The 18918-nt window shown below is 58.1% G+C and overlaps 2 protein-coding genes across 2 annotated transcripts in view; both read right to left on the bottom strand.

Moving 5' to 3' along the window:
• BPTF (bromodomain PHD finger transcription factor) overlaps nucleotides 1–3128 on the bottom strand; it is a 56741-nt gene extending 53613 nt beyond the window's left edge. The window contains exon 1 of the mRNA XM_072131671.1: nucleotides 3017–3128. Coding sequence (XP_071987772.1) covers nucleotides 3017–3128 — 112 coding nt within the window. The remainder of the gene's footprint in view (nucleotides 1–3016) is intronic.
• Nucleotides 3129–4209: 1081 nt separating this feature from the next.
• Nucleotides 4210–18652, bottom strand: NOL11 (nucleolar protein 11). The gene is given in 19 exon segments (XM_072131670.1): nucleotides 4210–4304; nucleotides 4307–4341; nucleotides 4401–4579; nucleotides 6858–6936; nucleotides 7104–7340; nucleotides 8751–8812; nucleotides 8814–8877; nucleotides 9025–9355; nucleotides 9565–9648; nucleotides 14022–14145; nucleotides 14567–14643; nucleotides 14725–14904; nucleotides 14980–15118; nucleotides 15187–15244; nucleotides 15506–15590; nucleotides 15593–15653; nucleotides 15789–15845; nucleotides 16982–17095; nucleotides 18237–18652. Coding segments are annotated over 19 exon segments (2214 nt in total). The 5' UTR covers nucleotides 18390–18652.
• Nucleotides 18653–18918: the final 266 nt, after the last annotated feature.

The following is an 18918-nucleotide window of genomic DNA, read 5'->3' as shown; positions in this document are numbered from 1 at the left end:
ATATACCACACAAGGGGGACCTGGACTATACTATATATAGTTGGGGAACCAACTATATTATACAGGGGGACCCCAAATATATAAGGGTAGTTGGGGAGAAGCGGCGGCCGTGGCAGGAGAGGACGGGTCCGGGGCCTCAGCAGGGTGGTCTACCACGACTACGAGAGCGACCCCGACTATATTATACAGGGGGAGCCTCAAATATACCACGCAAGGGGGATCCGGGACTATACAGGGGGACCCCAACTATAATATATAGGGGACTCCGACTATAATATGGAGGGAGAACCCGAAGTATAAAATACAGGGAGAATAGAATATTCAGGGGAATCCTAATCTATAATACACAGGGGGGCCCCCAAATATACAGAATAACCTAACTACAATATAGACGGGACCCCCCTATAATATAAGCTGCGACATTTACAGGGGACTCCAAATGTTCTGTGTATTGGGGAGACCCGACTAGAGTATAAGTGGGTACAGACACACAGGGGGACCCCAAATGTTACATGTACTGCACCCCATGTTATGACAGGGGGATGATGGAGGCTTATAGGTCCTGCCTCCCATTCATATAGCGCCGTGTCCTCTGTGCTGCTGCGGTGCCCGGGGCCCCGTGTCCTCTGTGCTGCTGCGGTGCCCGGGGCCCCGTGTCCTCTGTGCTGCTGCGGTGCCCGTGTCCCTCTGTGCTGCTGCGGTGCCCGGGGGCCCCGTGTCCTCTGTGCTGCTGCGGTGCCCGGGGGCCCCCGTGTCCTCTGTGCTGCTGCGGTGCCCCGTGTCCTCTGTGCTGCTGCGGTGCCCCGTGTCCTCTGTGCTGCTGTACATTAGTCTGTGTCCGGGGGGCTCTGCCACCTGTGGGGATGTGTAACGCACAATCCAGGACTTGATCCTTTTACCTGTAGTGTAGATACAGCGTGACCTCTGACCTCACACTGTGCACGTGCTGTACACAGGAGGACCCCCATGTTATGAGATGACGGGGGCTTCCTATGATTATGATATGGACACAGCGCCAGGTGTGCAGTGATGGCCGCAGTCAGACTGGTCTGGATCGTACCGGGTCGTCCCCACATAACAGTGACCCCTCCATGACATTAGGGACAGCGCCACTCCTGGCCACGTGTGATATAACACTGAGGACTTCTCCTCCCTGCAGCTCCTGGCCACGTGTGGTATAACACTGAGGACTCCTCCTCTCTGCAGCTCCTGGCCACGTGTGGTATAACACTGAGGACTCCTCCTCTCGGCAGCTCCTGGCCACATGTGGTATAACACTGAGGACTCCTCCTCTCTGCAGCTCCTGGCCACGTGTGGTATAACACTGAGGACTCCTCCTCTCTGCAGCTCCTGGCCACGTGTGATATAACACTGAGACTCCTCCTCTCTGCAGCTCCTGGCCACGTGTGGTATAACACTGAGGACTCCTCCTCTCTGCAGCTCCTGGCCACGTGTGATATAACACTGAGGACTCCTCCTCTCTGCAGCTCCTGGCCACGTGTGGTATAACACTGAGGACTCCTCCTCTCTGCAGCTCCTGGCCACGTGTGGTATAACACTGAGGACTCCTCCTCCCTGCAGCTCCTGGCCACGTGTGATATAACACTGAGGACTCCTCCTCTCTGCAGCTCCTGGCCACGTGTGATATAACAATGAGGACTCCTCCTCTCTGCAGCTCCTGGCCACGTGTGATATAACACTGAGGACTCCTCCTCCCTGCAGCTCCTGGCCACGTGTGATATAACACTGAGGACTCCTCCTCCCTGCAGCTCCTGGCCACGTGTGGTATAACACTGAGGACTCCTCCTCTCTGCAGCTCCTGGCCACGTGTGGTATAACACTGAGGACTCCTCCTCCCTGCAGCTCCTGGCCACGTGTGATATAACACTGAGGACTCCTCCTCTCTGCAGCTCCTGGCCACGTGTGATATAACACTGAGGACTCCTCCTCCTGCAGCTCCTGGCCACGTGTGGTATAACACTGAGGACTCCTCCTCTCTGCAGCTCCTGGCCACGTGTGATATAACACTGAGGACTCCTCCTCCCTGCAGCTCCTGGCCACGTGTGATATAACACTGAGGACTCCTCCTCTCTGCAGCTCCTGGCCACGTGTGATATAACACTGAGGACTCCTCCTCTCTGCAGCTCCTGGCCACGTGTGATATAACACTGAGGACTCCTCCTCCCTGCAGCTCCTGGCCACGTGTGATATAACACTGAGGACTCCTCCTCTCTGCAGCTCCTGGCCACGTGTGATATAACACTGAGGACTCCTCCTCTCTGCAGCTCCTGGCCACGTGTGGTATAACACTGAGGACTCCTCCTCTCTGCAGCTCCTGGCCACGTGTGATATAACACTGAGACTCCTCCTCTCTGCAGCTCCTGGCCACGTGTGATATAACACTGAGGACTCCTCCTCTCTGCAGCTCCTGGCCACGTGTGGTATAACACTGAGGACTCCTCCTCTCTGCAGCTCCTGGCCACGTGTGATATAACACTGAGGACTCCTCCTCCCTGCAGCTCCTGGCCACGTGTGATTAACACTGAGGACTCCTCCTCCCTGCAGCTCCTGGCCACGTGTGGTATAACACTGAGGACTCCTCCTCTCTGCAGCTCCTGGCCACGTGTGATATAACACTGAGGACTCCTCCTCCCTGCAGCTCAGACCTTATATTCAGAAATAACCAGACACAAAGGTAAGAAACGTCTTATATTATACACAGGAAACAGCAGCAGCGTCTCATCCAGAACAGGTCACTGCAGGCCCCGCCCCGCAGAGGCGGCCGACACACCCACCCAGGGCCCCGCCCCCGCAGAGGCGGCCGACACACCCACCCAGGGCCCCGCCCCCGCAGAGGCGCCGCACACCCACCCAGGGCCCCGCCCCCGCAGAGGCGGCCGACACACCCACCCAGGGCCCCGCCCCCGCAGAGGCGGCCGACACACCCACCCAGGGCCCCGCCCCGCAGAGGCTGCTGCAGTGCTCCAGAGTCCATCGTCACAGAGGAGCCCCCCACGTCCCAGGGTCCGTCTCTCCGAGGCCCCTAGTAAAGCTCCAGGACCTCGATCCAGTAGCGGCCGCTGCTCTGCTCCGGTTTGCAGTTTCTTGAATTCTGTTAAAACTTCCATTAATCAAATTCATCTCCGAGATCAACTTCATCTAAGAGAAGAGAAGAGACTGGGGTCAGAGGTTTGTGTGGCCCCCGATGTGCGGCAGCAGCCACCGGACCCTCGCCCCTCACAGCAGCTCATAGACCCACAGTCCTGCACACAGCAGAAGAGCTCGTACCAATGTATCAGTCCCAGCAACACCTGGAGGGAGCGCAACGCTCTGCACTGATCGTCAGAGGCTTCACAGAGATAAGTGACGCCCCCTGCGCACTCAGCGCCCTCCTACCACCGACACGACCCGTCACCTGCCGCGCTCAGCGCCCTCCTACCACCGACACGACCCGTCACCTGCCGCGCTCCGTGCCCTCCTCCCACAGACACGTCCCGTCACCTGCCGCGCTCCGTGCCCTCCTCCCACAGACACGTCCCGTCACCTGCCGCGCTCAGCGCCCTCCTACCACCGACACGACCCGTCACCTGCCGCGCTCAGCGCCCTCCTACCACCGACACGACCGTCACCTGCCGCGCTCAGCGCCCTCCTACCACCGACACGTCCCGTCACCTGCCGCGCTCAGCGCCCTCCTACCACCGACACGTCCCGTCACCTGCTGCGCTCAGCGCCCTCCTACCACCGACACGACCCGTCCTGTCACCTGCCGCGCTCAGCGCCCTCCTACCACCGACACGACCCGTCACCTGCCGCGCTCAGCGCCCTCCTCCCACAGACACGACCCGTCACCTGCCGCGCTCAGCGCCCTCCTCCCACAGACACGACCCGTCACCTGCCGCGCTCAGCGCCCTCCTCCCACAGATAAGTGACGCCCCCTGCTGCGCTCAGCGCCCTCCTACCACCGACACGTCCCGTCACCTGCCGCGCTCAGCGCCCTCCTACCACCGACACGTCCCGTCACCTGCCGCGCTCAGCCGCCCTCCTCCCACAGACACGACCGTGACCTGCCGCGCTCAGCGCCCTCCTCCCACAGACACGACCCGTCACCTGCCGCGCTCAGCGCCCTCCTCCCACAGACACGACCCGTGACCTGCCGCAGAGCAGACTGTACGTGGGGGGGAATACAATTACTCTCTGTTATCAGCCCCCTCATGGTAGGTGCTTATACTGACCTCCAGCTTTATGGTCTTGTGGCATGGCGCGCAGCAGAGGTCGGGCTTGGGGCATGAGGACCAGGACTGTGAGTTGGCATCGATCATCAGATTCATCCAGTCTAAGAATCTGTGGGAGAGGTCAGGAGTTATGGGGGAGGTCAGTGTTCAGCCGGGAGCCCCCCTGACGGCTGTGGGGCACTTACCTGTGTGACTGACAGCCGCTCCTCTTCAGGTAGGTTCAGCGTCGCGTTCTCCTGGCATTTCTTGTGCAGGTAAAGGAGGTAACTGAGGAGAAAGCTGCAGAGAACAAGGAGAGGGGACAAGTCAGCGCCGGGGGGGGGCAGCAGGGGGAGAGAAGTCAGCGCCTTGGGCGGGGATTTCCGCAGGGGGAGAGATGTCAGCCCAGGGGGTGGGGTAGAAGTCAGCGTCAGGGGGGGTGGTGCGGTAGAAGTCAGCGTCAGGGGGGGTGGTGGGGTAGAAGTCAGCGTCAGGGGGGGTGGTGGGGTAGAAGTCAGCGTCAGGGGGGTGGTGGGGTAGAAGTCAGCGCCAGGGGGGGTGGTGGGGTAGAAGTCAGCGTCAGGGGGGGGTGGTGGGGTAGAAGTCAGCGTCAGGGGGGGGTGGTGGGGTAGAAGTCAGCGTCAGGGGGGGGTGGTGGGGTAGAAGTCAGCGTCAGGGGGGGGTGGTGGGGTAGAAGTCAGCGTCAGGGGGGGGTGGTGGGGTAGAAGTCAGCGTCAGGGGGGGGTGGTGGGGTAGAAGTCAGCGTCAGGGGGGGGTGGTGGGGTAGAAGTCAGCGTCAGGGGGGGTGGTGGGGTAGAAGTCAGCGTCAGGGGGGGTGGTGGGGTAGAAGTCAGCGTCAGGGGGGTGGTGGTAACGTAGAAGTCAGCGTCAGGGGGGGTGGTGGTAACGTAGAAGTCAGCGTCAGGGGGGGGTGGTGGGGTAGAAGTCAGCGCCAGGGGGGGTGGTGGGGTATAAGTCAGCGTCGGGGGGGGGGGTGGTGGGGTAGAAGTCAGCGTCGGGGGGGGGGGGTGGTGGGGTAGAAGTCAGCGTCGGGGGGGGGGGGTGGTTGGGTAGAAGTCAGCGTCGGGGGGGGGGTGGTGGGGTAGAAGTCAGCGTCGGGGGGGGGGGGGTGGTGGGGTAGAAGTCAGCGTCGGGGGGGGGGGTGGTGGGGTAGAAGTCAGCGTCGGGGGGGGGGGTGGGGGTAGAAGTCAGCGTCAGGGGGGGGGTGGTGGCGTAGAAGTCAGCGTCAGGGGGGGTGGTGGGGTAGAAGTCAGCGTCAGGGGGGGGGTGGTGGGGTAGAAGTCAGCGTCAGGGGGGGGTGGTGGGGTAGAAGTCAGCGTCAGGGGGGGGGTGGTGGGGTAGAAGTCAGCGTCAGGGGGGGTGGTGGGGTAGAAGTCAGCGTCAGGGGGGGGTGGTGGGGTAGAAGTCAGCGTCAGGGGGGGGGTAGAAGTCAGCGTCGGGGGGGGGGGTAGAAGTCAGCGTCGGGGGGGGGTAGAAGTCAGCGTCGGGGGGGGGGGGGTAGAAGTCAGCGTCGGGGGGGGGGGGGGGTAGAAGTCAGCGTCAGGGGGGGGGTGGTGGGGTAGAAGTCAGCGTCAGGGGGGGGTGGTGGGGTAGAAGTCAGCGTCAGGGGGGGGGGGTGGTGGGGTAGAAGTCAGCGTCAGGGGGGGGGTGGTGGGGTAGAAGTCAGCGTCGGGGGGGGGTGGTGGGGTAGAAGTCAGCGTCGGGGGGGGGGGGGTAGAAGTCAGCGTCGGGGGGGGGGGGGTAGAAGTCAGCGTCGGGGGGGGGGGGGGGGGGTAGAAGTCAGCGTCAGGGTGGGGGGTGGGGGGTAGAAGTCAGCGCCAGGGGGGGGGGTAGAAGTCAGCGTCAGGGGGGGGGGGTAGAAGTCAGCGTCAGGGGGGGGGGGGGTAGAAGTCAGCGTCAGGGGGGGGGGGTAGAAGTCAGCGTCAGGGGGGGGGGGGGGGGGTAGAAGTCAGCGTCAGGGGGGGGGGGGGGGGTAGAAGTCAGCGTCGGGGGGGGGGGGTAGAAGTCAGCGTCAGGGGGGGGGGGGTAGAAGTCAGCGTCAGGGGGGGGGGGGTAGAAGTCAGCGTCAGGGGGGGGGGGTAGAAGTCAGCGTCAGGGGGGGGTGGGGGGTAGAAGTCAGCGTCAGGGGGGGGGGGGGTAGAAGTCAGCGTCAGGGGGGGGTGGTGGGGTAGAAGTCAGCGTCAGGGGGGGTGGTGGGGTAGAAGTCAGCGTCAGGGGGGGTGGTGGGGTAGAAGTCAGCGTCAGGGGGGGGGTGGGGGTAGAAGTCAGCGTCGGGGGGGGGTAGAAGTCAGCGTCAGGGGGGGGGGGGGTAGAAGTCAGGGGGGGGTGGTGCGGTAGAAGTCAGCGTCAGGGGGGGGGTAGAAGTCAGCGTCAGGGGGGGGGGGGTAGAAGTCAGCGTCAGGGGGGGGGGGGGTAGAAGTCAGCGTCAGGGGGGGGGGGTGTAGAAGTCAGCGTCAGGGGGGGTGGTGGGGTAGAAGTCAGCGTCAGGGGGGGTGGTGGTGGTGGGGTAGAAGTCAGGGGGGGGGGGGGTAGAAGTCAGGGGGGGGGGGGATTAGAAGTCAGCGCCCGGGGGGGGGGGGGGGGGGTGTGGGTGTGGGTAGAAGTCAGTAACACGCAGACACGTACAAACACCGGCTCAGAGGGCAGATCCTTCACATGTGGCAGGAGGAAAGTCTCGCTGTAGCGGGAGACGAGAATGGAATTTCTGAAGACAAACTTTAAGGAAATCACAGACGACATATTATCCCCCCCCCCCCCCCCCCCCCGGGGCTACAGATTCCGAGCACAACTATAACAGTGTAACAATAAGAACCTAGCTGCATGTAATGTAACTACATATACAGATAATAAAGAGTGATACAGGAAGGATACATGAGGACGGCGCGCCTCTGGCTGACCGGGGAGGTGCGCGGCTCCTGGGTGGCAGCCATCTTGTCTGGGGTGTGGGCCTCGCAGCTGTCCTCCTCCGTGACGGGGGAGCTGAAGCCGTTCTGCAGGACCTCCGCGGGGTCTAGTTCCATCGTCTCCTCCCGGGGGGCGCTCTCCGCTATGAGGGATTTCACAGACTTGGTGCCAATGGCTGCCTTATTGAGGACATCTTCATGGACACTAAAGATGGGACACCAAGAACAAGTCAGTGACAGAAAACCATTGCGGGGGTCCGACCAGCAGCCCCCGGCCATAGGCAAAGTGCATGAGGACCAGAGCGAGGGTCCAATAGTCCCAGTGTCTGATATCATCCAAGACAAAGGAACTGAATCCTTTACATCCTGTCCTGAAGACCGAGCGCCCATAGGCAGTAATGAGACCGGACAATCGCCGGGCCCAGCGAGGACGCCGCCCGGAGCCGCAGGGACCCGGCGAGGACGCCGCCGGAGCAGCGTTGTGCAGGAGGAAACTCACAATTATAGACGGCTCGTTAATTAAACATTTTTAAAGCCAATTTTCCTCTTTCAGTCACGTTCTCACATCTTACAGGAGTCTCGCTTCTCCCAGAATTGGGGAATGTATAAGAGGCGCGGGAGGAGCCCCAGGAGGAGGCGGTGCTTCAGATGTATCATAGTTATTCGGGTTTCCTGGAGTCGGCTTCTTAATCGTTGTATCATTGTGATGTATCTTAAGTTTTCCCCTGTGATACATGTGATGCGTTGCCAGTTTAGTCTTTAGTGACACTTTGTGATGTGCGACTTTTTTAGTCCCAGTAGTTTACCAAAAGTAAGTCGGGGTCTACGCTCCGTTTTGTGACTTATTAGGTGTAAGAATGGGACAATTCCAAGCCCAAAAGTTAAACAAACATCTGGGCTACAAAGATAATTCCGGCCCCTGCATCACCTCCCGGAGGCGGCTGACGCTGCTGCGCCGCTGCATTATGCACCTAAAGAGTCTCAAACTGCAAAAAGTCTCGGGGAAAAAAAAAAAAAAAAAGGAAGCCATAGGAGTGATAAATGTCCCCCATTGTGTGGGATTCGTTCTTGGAGATTTCTGAAGGGATGTAAGCTCTTAAGAGCAGATGGAAGGATCGTCACGATTCATAGACTGTAAGCTCTTGGGAGCAGGGCCCTCACTCCTGGGGTTTCATATGTCATTCCCGATGTCTGTACTGTCTATATGACTGTATATGGGGCAGTGAGGAGCTTCATCGCTTTCCTGTTAGGATGTAATAGACTGCACTAGGTATCTACTTACCTCAGTACCTGACACCTACCTGAAGAAGGAGAAGCCTTTAAAACCACTAACGTGTGTGACTACAGTGTGTGGGGCTTATTATGGGGTCTTTCCAAAATTTCCTACTATCGTGTTGAGAAAGAGAGAAATAACTTTGTTGACGCTTGAGGTTTGTGTTTGCCTCGGATACTATTCAGACTGTGGGATGGAAAAACACCTCCTGAAGACGCTCAGGATTTCTGTTATACTTTATCAGCCAGTCCAGAAGAGATGTTTACAGCCAATGTCAACACTGATCCATTGTACCAAACCCTGAGCTGTGAGCAGGATGACTAGATGTAGGGCAGCACTTACCTGAGGAACAGCTTGAGACATGAGCAGAGGACGCTCTCCGGGATATCCACAAAGTGCTCCAGGACACAAGCACAAGGCCTGGACGTCCTGCTTCTCCAGACAGAGGTCCATCAGCTCCGGACACAGGCTGCAACACATCCAACACACTGAGGAATCTGCAGTCTACAGCCCCCTATAGCACGGCAGCCTGATGCACCCTCCAGTCACCGCCAGAGCTGCACGTCTGGCAGGCTGCAGCTCTGGATGTGACCGGGCAGTGATGCCGTGTACCTACCTGTAGGATAACATGCCGGTCTCCAGGAGTCTGATGACGGAGCTCTGCGGGTAGAAGCTCGGGTCGCTGCTGCAGCGGGCGGCCAGTCTGGAGGTGAAGCTGCTGACAGCGATCTGTAGATGCATCTGCTTTGTGGTCTTCAGAAGGAGCTTCACCAGGGAGGGGATCCGGCTTTCTGTGGGATGTCTGAAAAGATGGAGGCAGAGCAATGAGACACCGGCCACCAGACCGAGCTTACAGGGGCCCCGCACCCACCACAGGGCTCCTACCTGGACATCAGACAGGATCGGTAAGTAGCTCGGCTCCTCGCGGCTGCTCCCGGGCTTCTTGGCTTTAGGCTGGAAGACAATGGAAGGAAACATCACATCCAGACTCCTCCTCCCATGACCCAATGCAGGGTTGTGTACAGCACATCGGCTGTGGGTGCTGCTCCGTGTCACATGTAACGGCTGGCACAATACTCCAGCACATGAACGTGGCAGCAGCATCATGGGACATGTCAGGGAAGAGCAGGATGGGGACAGGACACTCAGGACTTACAGATTTCCTTAGTCGCAGCTGGCTTCTGTTGTACAGGCTGGATAACTAAGGTTTCCCAATTCACTACAGGCGTGGCTCTGGGGGCTGAAAGGGAGAGAAGTGCAAATGTTACAAACCCTCAGCAGTGAAAAAACATCTGACCATTCAATGACTGCAAGCAATGGATACAATGCAATGTGTGTATGTAAGGAGGGAACACAGAGGGAGTCAGTAGTGCAGCCTCAGGCGTGTAACATCTATGGTCAGTCACTGTCAGTAGTGCAAGCCTCAGGCGTGTAACATCTATGGTCAGTCACTGTCAGTAGTGCAGCCTCAGGCGTGTAACATCTATGGTCAGTCACTGTCAGTAGTGCAGCCTCAGGCGTGTAACATCTATGGTCAGTCACTGCCAGTAGTGCAGCCTCAGGCGTGTAACATCTATGGTCAGTCACTGTCAGTAGTGCAGCCTCAGCCCTGTAACATCTATGGTCAGTGACTGTCAGTAGTGCAGCCTCAGGCGTGTAACATCTATGGTCAGTCACTGTCAGTGGTGCAGCCTCAGGCGTGTAACATCTATGGTCAGTCACTGTCAGTGGTGCAGCCTCAGCCCTGTAACATCTATGGTCAGTGACTGTCAGTAGTGCAGCCTCAGGCGTGTAACATCTATGGTCAGTCACTGTCAGTGGTGCAGCCTCAGGCGTGTAACATCTATGGTCAGTCACTGTCAGTAGTGCAGCCTCAGGCGTGTAACATCTATGGTCAGTCACTGTCAGTAGTGCAGCCTCAGGCGTGTAACATCTATGGTCAGTCACAGTCAGTAGTGCAGCCTCAGGCGTGTAACATCTATGGTCAGTCACTGTCAGTGGTGCAGCCTCAGGCGTGTAACATCTATGGTCAGTCACTGTCAGTAGTGCAGCCTCAGGCGTGTATCATCTATGGTCAGTCACTGTCAGTGGTGCAGCCTCAGGCGTGTAACATCTATGGTCAGTCACTGTCAGTAGTGCAGCCTCAGGCGTGTAACATCTATGGTCAGTCACTGTCAGTGGTGCAGCCTCAGGCGTGTAACATCTATGGTCAGTCACAGTCAGTAGTGCAGCCTCAGGCGTGAACATCTATGGTCAGTCACTGTCAGTGGTGCAGCCTCAGGCGTGTAACATCTATGGTCAGTCACAGTCAGTAGTGCAGCCTCAGGCGTGTAACATCTATGGTCAGTCACTGTCAGTAGTGCAGCCTCAGCCCTGTAACATCTATGGTCAGTCACTGTCAGTAGTGCAGCCTCAGGCGTGTAACATCTATGGTCAGTGACTGTCAGTAGTGCCGCCTCAGCCGTGTATCATCTATGGTCAGTGACTGTCAGTGGTGCAGCCTCAGGCGTGTAACATCTATGGTCAGTCACTGTCAGTAGTGCAGCCTCAGGCGTGTAACATCTATGGTCAGTGACTGTCAGTAGTGGAGCCTCAGGCGTGTAACATCTATGGTCAGTGACTGTCAGTAGTGCAGCCTCAGGCGTGTAACATCTATGGTCAGTGACTGTCAGTAGTGCAGCCTCAGCCGTGTATCATCTATGGTCAGTGACTGTCAGTAGTGCAGCCTCAGGCGTGTAACATCTATGGTCAGTCACAGTCAGTAGTGCAGCCTCAGGCGTGTAACATCTATGGTCAGTCACAGTCAGTAGTGCAGCCTCAGGCGTGTAACATCTATGGTCAGTGACTGTCAGTAGTGCAGCCTCAGGCGTGTAACATCTATGGTCAGTCACTGTCAGTAGTGCAGCCTCAGGCGTGTAACATCTATGGTCAGTCACTGTCAAGTGGTGCAGCCTCAGGCGTGTAACATCTATGGTCAGTCACTGTCAGTAGTGGAGCCTCAGGCGTGTAACATCTATGGTCAGTCACTGTCAGTAGTGCAGCCTCAGGCGTGTAACATCTATGGTCAGTCACAGTCAGTAGTGCAGCCTCAGGCGTGTAACATCTATGGTCAGTCACAGTCAGTAGTGCAGCCTCAGGCGTGTAACATCTATGGTCAGTCACAGTCAGTAGTGCAGCCTCAGGCGTGTAACATCTATGGTCAGTCACTGTCAGTAGTGCAGCCTCAGGCGTGTAACATCTATGGTCAGTCACTGTCAGTAGTGCAGCCTCAGGCGTGTAACATCTATGGTCAGTGACTGTCAGTAGTGCAGCCTCAGGCGTGTAACATCTATGGTCAGTCACTGTCAGTAGTGCAGCCTCAGCCCTGTAACATCTATGGTCAGTCACTGTCAGTAGTGCAGCCTCAGGCGTGTAACATCTATGGTCAGTCACTGTCAGTAGTGCCGCCTCAGCCGTGTATCATCTATGGTCAGTGACTGTCAGTAGTGCAGCCTCAGACGTGTAACATCTATGGTCAGTCACTGTCAGTGGTGCAGCCTCAGGCGTGTAACATCTATGGTCAGTCACTGTCAGTAGTGCAGCCTCAGGCGTGTAACATCTATGGTCAGTCACTGTCAGTAGTGCAGCCTCAGGCGTGTAACATCTATGGTCAGTCACTGTCAGTAGTGCAGCCTCAGGCGTGTAACATCTATGGTCAGTCACTGTCAGTAGTGCAGCCTCAGGCGTGTAACATCTATGGTCAGTCACTGTCAGTAGTGCAGCCTCAGGCGTGTAACATCTATGGTCAGTCACTGTCAGTAGTGCAGCCTCAGCCGTGTAACATCTATGGTCAGTCACTGTCAGTAGTGCAGCCTCAGGCGTGTAACATCTATGGTCAGTCACTGTCAGTAGTGCAGCCTCAGGCGTGTAACATCTATGGTCAGTCACTGTCAGTGGTGCAGCCTCAGGCGTGTAACATCTATGGTCAGTGACTGTCAGTAGTGCAGCCTCAGGCGTGTAACATCTATGGTCAGTCACTGTCAGTAGTGCAGCCTCAGGCGTGTAACATCTATGGTCAGTCACTGTCAGTGGTGCAGCCTCAGCCCTGTAACATCTATGGTCAGTGACTGTCAGTAGTGCAGCCTCAGGCTGTAACATCTATGGTCAGTCACTGTCAGTAGTGCAGCCTCAGGCGTGTAACATCTATGGTCATTGACTGTCAGTAGTGCAGCCTCAGGCGTGTAACATCTATGGTCAGTCACTGTCAGTAGTGCAGCCTCAGGCGTGTAACATCTATGGTCAGTCACTGTCAGTAGTGCAGCCTCAGGCGTGTAACATCTATGGTCAGTCACTGTCAGTAGTGCAGCCTCAGGCGTGTAACATCTATGGTCAGTCACTGTCAGTAGTGCAGCCTCAGGCGTGTAACATCTATGGTCAGTCACTGTCAGTGGTGCAGCCTCAGCCCTGTAACATCTATGGTCAGTCACTGTCAGTAGTGCAGCCTCAGGCGTGTAACATCTATGGTCAGTGACTGTCAGTAGTGCAGCCTCAGGGCGTGTAACATCTATGGTCAGTCACTGTCAGTAGTGCAGCCTCAGGCGTGTAACATCTATGGTCAGTCACTGTCAAGTGGTGCAGCCTCAGCCCTGTAACATCTATGGTCAGTGACTGTCAGTAGTGCAGCCTCAGGCGTGTAACATCTATGGTCATTGACTGTCAGTAGTGCAGCCTCAGGCGTGTAACATCTATGGTCAGTCACTGTCAGTAGTGCAGCCTCAGGCGTGTAACATCTATGGTCAGTGACTGTCAGTAGTGCAGCCTCAGGCGTGTAACATCTATGGTCAGTGACTGTCAGTAGTGCAGCCTCAGGCGTGTAACATCTATGGTCAGTCACTGTCAGTGGTGCAGCCTCAGGCGTGTATCATCTATGGTCAGTGACTGTCAGTAGTGCAGCCTCAGGTGTGTAACATCTATGGTCAGTGACTGTCAGTAGTGCAGCCTCAGGCGTGTAACATCTATGGTCAGTGACTGTCAGTAGTGCAGCCTCAGGCGTGTAACATCTATGGTCAGTGACTGTCAGTAGTGCAGCCTCAGGCGTGTAACATCTATGGTCAGTCACTGTCAGTAGTGCAGCCTCAGGCGTGTAACATCTATGGTCAGTCACTGTCAGTAGTGCCGCCTCAGCCCTGTAACATCTATGGTCAGTCACTGTCAGTAGTGCCGCCTCAGCCCTGTAACATCTATGGTCAGTCACTGTCAGTGGTGCAGCCTCAGGCGTGTAACATCTATGGTCAGTGACTGTCAGTAGTGCAGCCTCAGCCCTGTAACATCTATGGTCAGTCACTGTCAGTAGTGCAGCCTCAGGCGTGTAACATCTATGGTCAGTCACTGTCAGTAGTGCAGCCTCAGGCGTGTAACATCTATGGTCAGTCACTGTCAGTGGTGCAGCCTCAGGCGTGTAACATCTATGGTCAGTGACTGTCAGTAGTGCAGCCTCAGGCGTGTAACATCTATGGTCAGTGACTGTCAGTAGTGCAGCTCAGGCGTGTAACATCTATGGTCAGTGACTGTCAGTAGTGCAGCCTCAGGCGTGTAACATCTATGGTCAGTGACTGTCAGTGGTCTCGCAGTTACCTGACTTCAGGGACTCTCTGCCTTTGCCCATCACAGCGGCCAGGCTGGACGGCTCGCAGGTATATGGCAGCACCAGCATGGAGTTAGCGTGTGGGAGGTAGAGTTTACCATCGTGAGCCCAGCGCTGGAAGCAAAGAGCAGAAGATCATTCATAGATTCTTACAGACGGACGCTGCGGATCCCCCCAATCCTTACTGTTAGATTTTAACGCTCAGTAAATGCAGATTGTAGGGGTGTTAAAGGGATTGTCTCCTGGGGGTGCGGTAAGACATTACGGAGCTTGTCCTCACCCTCTCCAGCGCTGCGGTCGAGTCACAGCATCGGGCTGACCCATTACAACGGTGCTCTGCTGTACACAGGCAACAACCGGAGGCATAAGGAGAGTACGAGGGGTTAATGGTCTTTATTACCCCCCCCCCCCCTTCCCCAAGGCCTTATTTATCAAAGAATTTTCTGATCATGGACAACCCTTTAACACGGCCTTTTTATAAGCTGGATTTAGGGAGGGGTCATGAAGCGTCATACGGTTTTCCAGCCGCCGGTACCTGAGTCCAGGTTTTCTGTGAAAACTCCTTGTGATCCTGTAGGGTCTGGAAGGAAGTGTTCCATATACAGAGGCGATCTGCCAGGAGGAAGCAGAGGGTGAGTGAGGAGGGTCCCGCCAGGAGCGCCCGCTGCGGCCTCTAGGGGCACCAGTCATTACCTTTCTGCTGTGCGGCGCAGGGTGTGAGCGTCGCTATGTAACAGTCATGGAGGATGATCAGCGCTCCGGTGTCCGCAGGCTCCGGCAGCTGCAGGAGGGGAGACACCAGAAGCAAGGGCTCCGCTGCCTGGTCACATGGTACAAGGGGGACCTCCGTATAGCACACGTGTCCACTGGAGTCTGCAAGGTGGGGATGAGAGGGTTAACACAGCGGCAGCTGTAAAGCGCCTGCACCGCGCACGACCGGCTACTCACATAATATCGCCAGAAACAACAGTCCCTTTTTCACAACAGAGTAATCCAAGACCGTGGAGCCATCAGCGGGCGGTGGCAGCCTCCACCTCTGGGGGGCGCTGAACTCTGGACACCAGGCGTACACAAAGTGATCCGAATCCTGCACAGAGACACAGTGATTAAGGGGCGCTCCGAGGAGCCGGGCACAAGGGGCGCAGTGTAACTCACCTTCTGTGTGATGAAGAGGAGCGCAGGCTGCCGGCCATGCTCACACGCCTGCGACCAGCTGCAGGGAGAACAGCACAGCATTAAAGGGGAACTCCATCCCACACTCACCAGGGGGGCGCCCCATCTATGGTGTGTTGTGTACTACCACCCCTCACATCAAAGCGGTGCCCAGACAGACACATCATGAGGAGTAGAAGGAAAGGAGGGCCCCCTAGTTCCACCCGCCCCCACAGCCGTGGGCCCCCCCTTAGTTCCACCCGCCCCCAGCCACCCAGCGGAGGCCCCTCTAGCGCCCCCCAGCCCCACAGGTGTGACATACATGATGGTCTCGCCCTCCGTGACATGGGTCTCGATCTCCTGCTGTGGATCTGTGAGCAGCGCGTCCAGACATCGCAGCGCTCCTCGGTAAACAAGACGATGGGCTCGGCGCTGGGGACGCTGTGGATCCGTGACACCTCAGCAGAAAGCTGCAAAGTGATGACACAGAAGGGGCGGAGTCTGGTTATTACCCCTCACAATATGCCACCGCTTGTTACATCGGTTTCCCTACATCTGGTCATTATACAAAGTGTCTCAAGCTAAGACAATATAACACAACGTACCGTGGCCTTAAAGACTTTATCCAGGCTGATGTCATCGTCACTCCACACCCTGAGGACCTGAGGGCAGAGCACCAAGAGAAGGGGTCAGCTCAGGCATGTGCCCCCCCACACACACCACCACGTTATGTATGTGCCCCCCCCCCCACACCACCACGTTATGTATGTGCCCCCCCCCCCACACCACCACGTTATGTATGTGCCCCCCCCCCCACACCACCACGTTATGTATGTGCCGCCCCCCCCCCCCACACCACCACGTTATGTATGTGCCGCCCCCCCCCCCCACACCACCACGTTATGTATGTGCCGCCCCCCCCCCCCCACACCACCACGTTATGTATGTGCCGCCCCCCCCCACACCACCACGTTATGTATGTGCCCCCCCCCCCCCACACCACCACGTTATGTATGTGCCGCCCCCCCCCCCACACCACCACGTTATGTATGTGCCGCCCCCCCCCCCCACACCACCACGTTATGTATGTGCCGCCCCCCCCCCACACCACCACGTTATGTATGTGCCGCCCCCCCCCCACACCACCACGTTATGTATGTGCCGCCCCCCCCCACACCACCACGTTATGTATGTGCCGCCCCCCCCACACCACCACGTTATGTATGTGCCGCCCCCCCCCACACCACCACGTTATGTATGTGCCCCCCCCCCACACCACCACGTTATGTATGTGGCCCCCCCCCACACCACCACGTTATGTATGTGCCCCCCCCCACACCACCACGTTATGTATGTGCCGCCCCCCCACACCACCACGTTATGTATGTGCCGCCCCCCCCCACACCACCACGTTATGTATGTGCCCCCCCCCCCCACACCACCACGTTATGTATGTGCCGCCCCCCCCCCCACACCACCACGTTATGTATGTGCCGCCCCCCCCCCACACCACACGTTATGTATGTGCCGCCCCCCCCCCCACACCACCACGTTATGTATGTGCCGCCCCCCCACACCACCACGTTATGTATGTGCCGCCCCCCCACACCACCACGTTATGTATGTGCCCCCCCCCACACCACGTTATGTATGTGCCCCCCCCCACACCACGTTATGTATGTGCCCCCCCCCACACACACGTTATGTATGTGCCCCCCCCCCCACACCACGTTATGTATGTGCCCCCCCCCCTGCTTACGTATGAAGGGGCGCCGTATCCTTGGCCGGTGGCACTTACCTTTGCATCGTGTACGAGCACATACTCCCCGGTCCTGTGATTATACACCGCGGGGCACGTGATGCGCTGACCCTGCTTAACTGCCCAACTGCCCCGAGGCCTCTGGTTTGTCACCTGGTGGGGGAGAAAGGGTTACACAGGACACGTGACACACAGCCCCCCCCTCCCCAGTACATCACACACACACAGCCCCCCCCTCCCCAGTACATCACACACACACAGCCCCCCCCTCCCCAGTACATCACACACACACAGCCCCCCCTCCCCAGTACATCACACACACACAGCCCCCCCTCCCCAGTACATCCACACACACAGCCCCCCCTCCCCAGTACATCACACACACACAGCCCCCCCTCCCCAGTACATCACACACACACAGCCCCCCCTCCCAGTACATCACACACACACAGCCCCCCCTCCCCAGTACATCACACACACACAGCCCCCCCTCCCCAGTACATCACACACACACAGCCCCCCCTCCCCAGTACATCACACACACACAGCCCCCCCTCCCCAGTACATCACACACACACAGCCCCCCCTCCCCAGTACATCACACACACACAGCCCCCCCTCCCCAGTACATCACACACACACAGCCCCCCCTCCCCAGTACATCACACACACACAGCCCCCCCTCCCCAGTACATCACACACACACAGCCCCCCCTCCCCAGTACATCACACACAGCCCCCCCTCCCCAGTACATCACACACAGCCCCCCCTCCCCAGTACATCACACACAGCCCCCCCTCCCCAGTACATCACACACAGCCCCCCTCCCCAGTACATCACACACAGCCCCCCCTCCCCAGTACATCACACACAGCCCCCCCTCCCCAGTACATCACACACACACACAGCCCCCCCTCCCCAGTACATCACACACACACACAGCCCCCCCTCCCCAGTACATCACACACACACACAGCCCCCCCTCCCCAGTACATCACACACACACACAGCCCCCCCTCCCCAGTACATCACACACACAGCCCCCCCCCCAGTACATCACACACACAGCCCCCCCCCAGTACATCACACACACAGCCCTCCCCCAGTACATCACACACACAGCCCTCCCCCAGTACATCACACACACAGCCCCCCCAGTACATCACACACACAGCCCCCCCCAGTACATCACACACACAGCCCCCCCCCCCCCCCCCCAGTACATCACACGTGACTCAGAGCCCCGGTTCTCCCCCTCTCGCACACACGTGGTGCCTCTCCCCGGGTCCGCACCTTGTACACCGTCACCGTCCTCCCGCCGTCCGTCACCAGCACCGCGTCCTCCTCCCCGGTCTCCTCCACCCCCTGCAGCCCGTCCTGGCGCCGCCGTCTCTCGCTCCCGGACAGCAGCCCGCACAACGTGAACTCCTCACCCAACGCCGCCATCTTGGCCGCACGACAATGACGTCACCGGCAGAGGGGAGGAGAGGAGAGCGGCGCCGGGAGCATGGAATAGAGAGCGGCGACACAGCGACCCCTGGCGGCCGGAGGAGGCGACACCCAGACAGACCAATCAGCGCGCTGCTCTTATGTTCCTCGGTGAGAGCTGTCATCTGATTGGTCTGTCCTAGTTGGGCTTATTAATAACGGTGACTCGAGGGTTTAGGCGGGAAGTGGTCGCAGGGGGGACCGGGCGGGAATTTACAGACTTGTGATTGGCGGCTTTATGACAAGAGCAGGAAACTGATTGGTAGCTGTGGAAGACATGTGGTCGCACTGATTGGTTGTAATGAGGGTTTAGGTGTTACCTGATTGGCTGTGCTGGTTACCTCAGATTCCTCTTCCTGCCAGGACCTTGGGGGTGAGTAGAATCTCCTCCTACTCCTGGTGCAGGTGACGCCCCCGAGGAGCCCCACAGAGGGAGGGGCTTGTGCTGGCGTTACTGGGGTTACGTGACCCGCCCTTACTGTAACAG

This window comes from Engystomops pustulosus, unplaced genomic scaffold, assembly GCF_040894005.1.
Source record: "Engystomops pustulosus unplaced genomic scaffold, aEngPut4.maternal MAT_SCAFFOLD_117, whole genome shotgun sequence".
In the NCBI taxonomy this organism is placed as follows: domain Eukaryota; kingdom Metazoa; phylum Chordata; class Amphibia; order Anura; family Leptodactylidae; genus Engystomops; species Engystomops pustulosus.
This window is presented reverse-complemented; position numbering and strand designations above follow the sequence as displayed.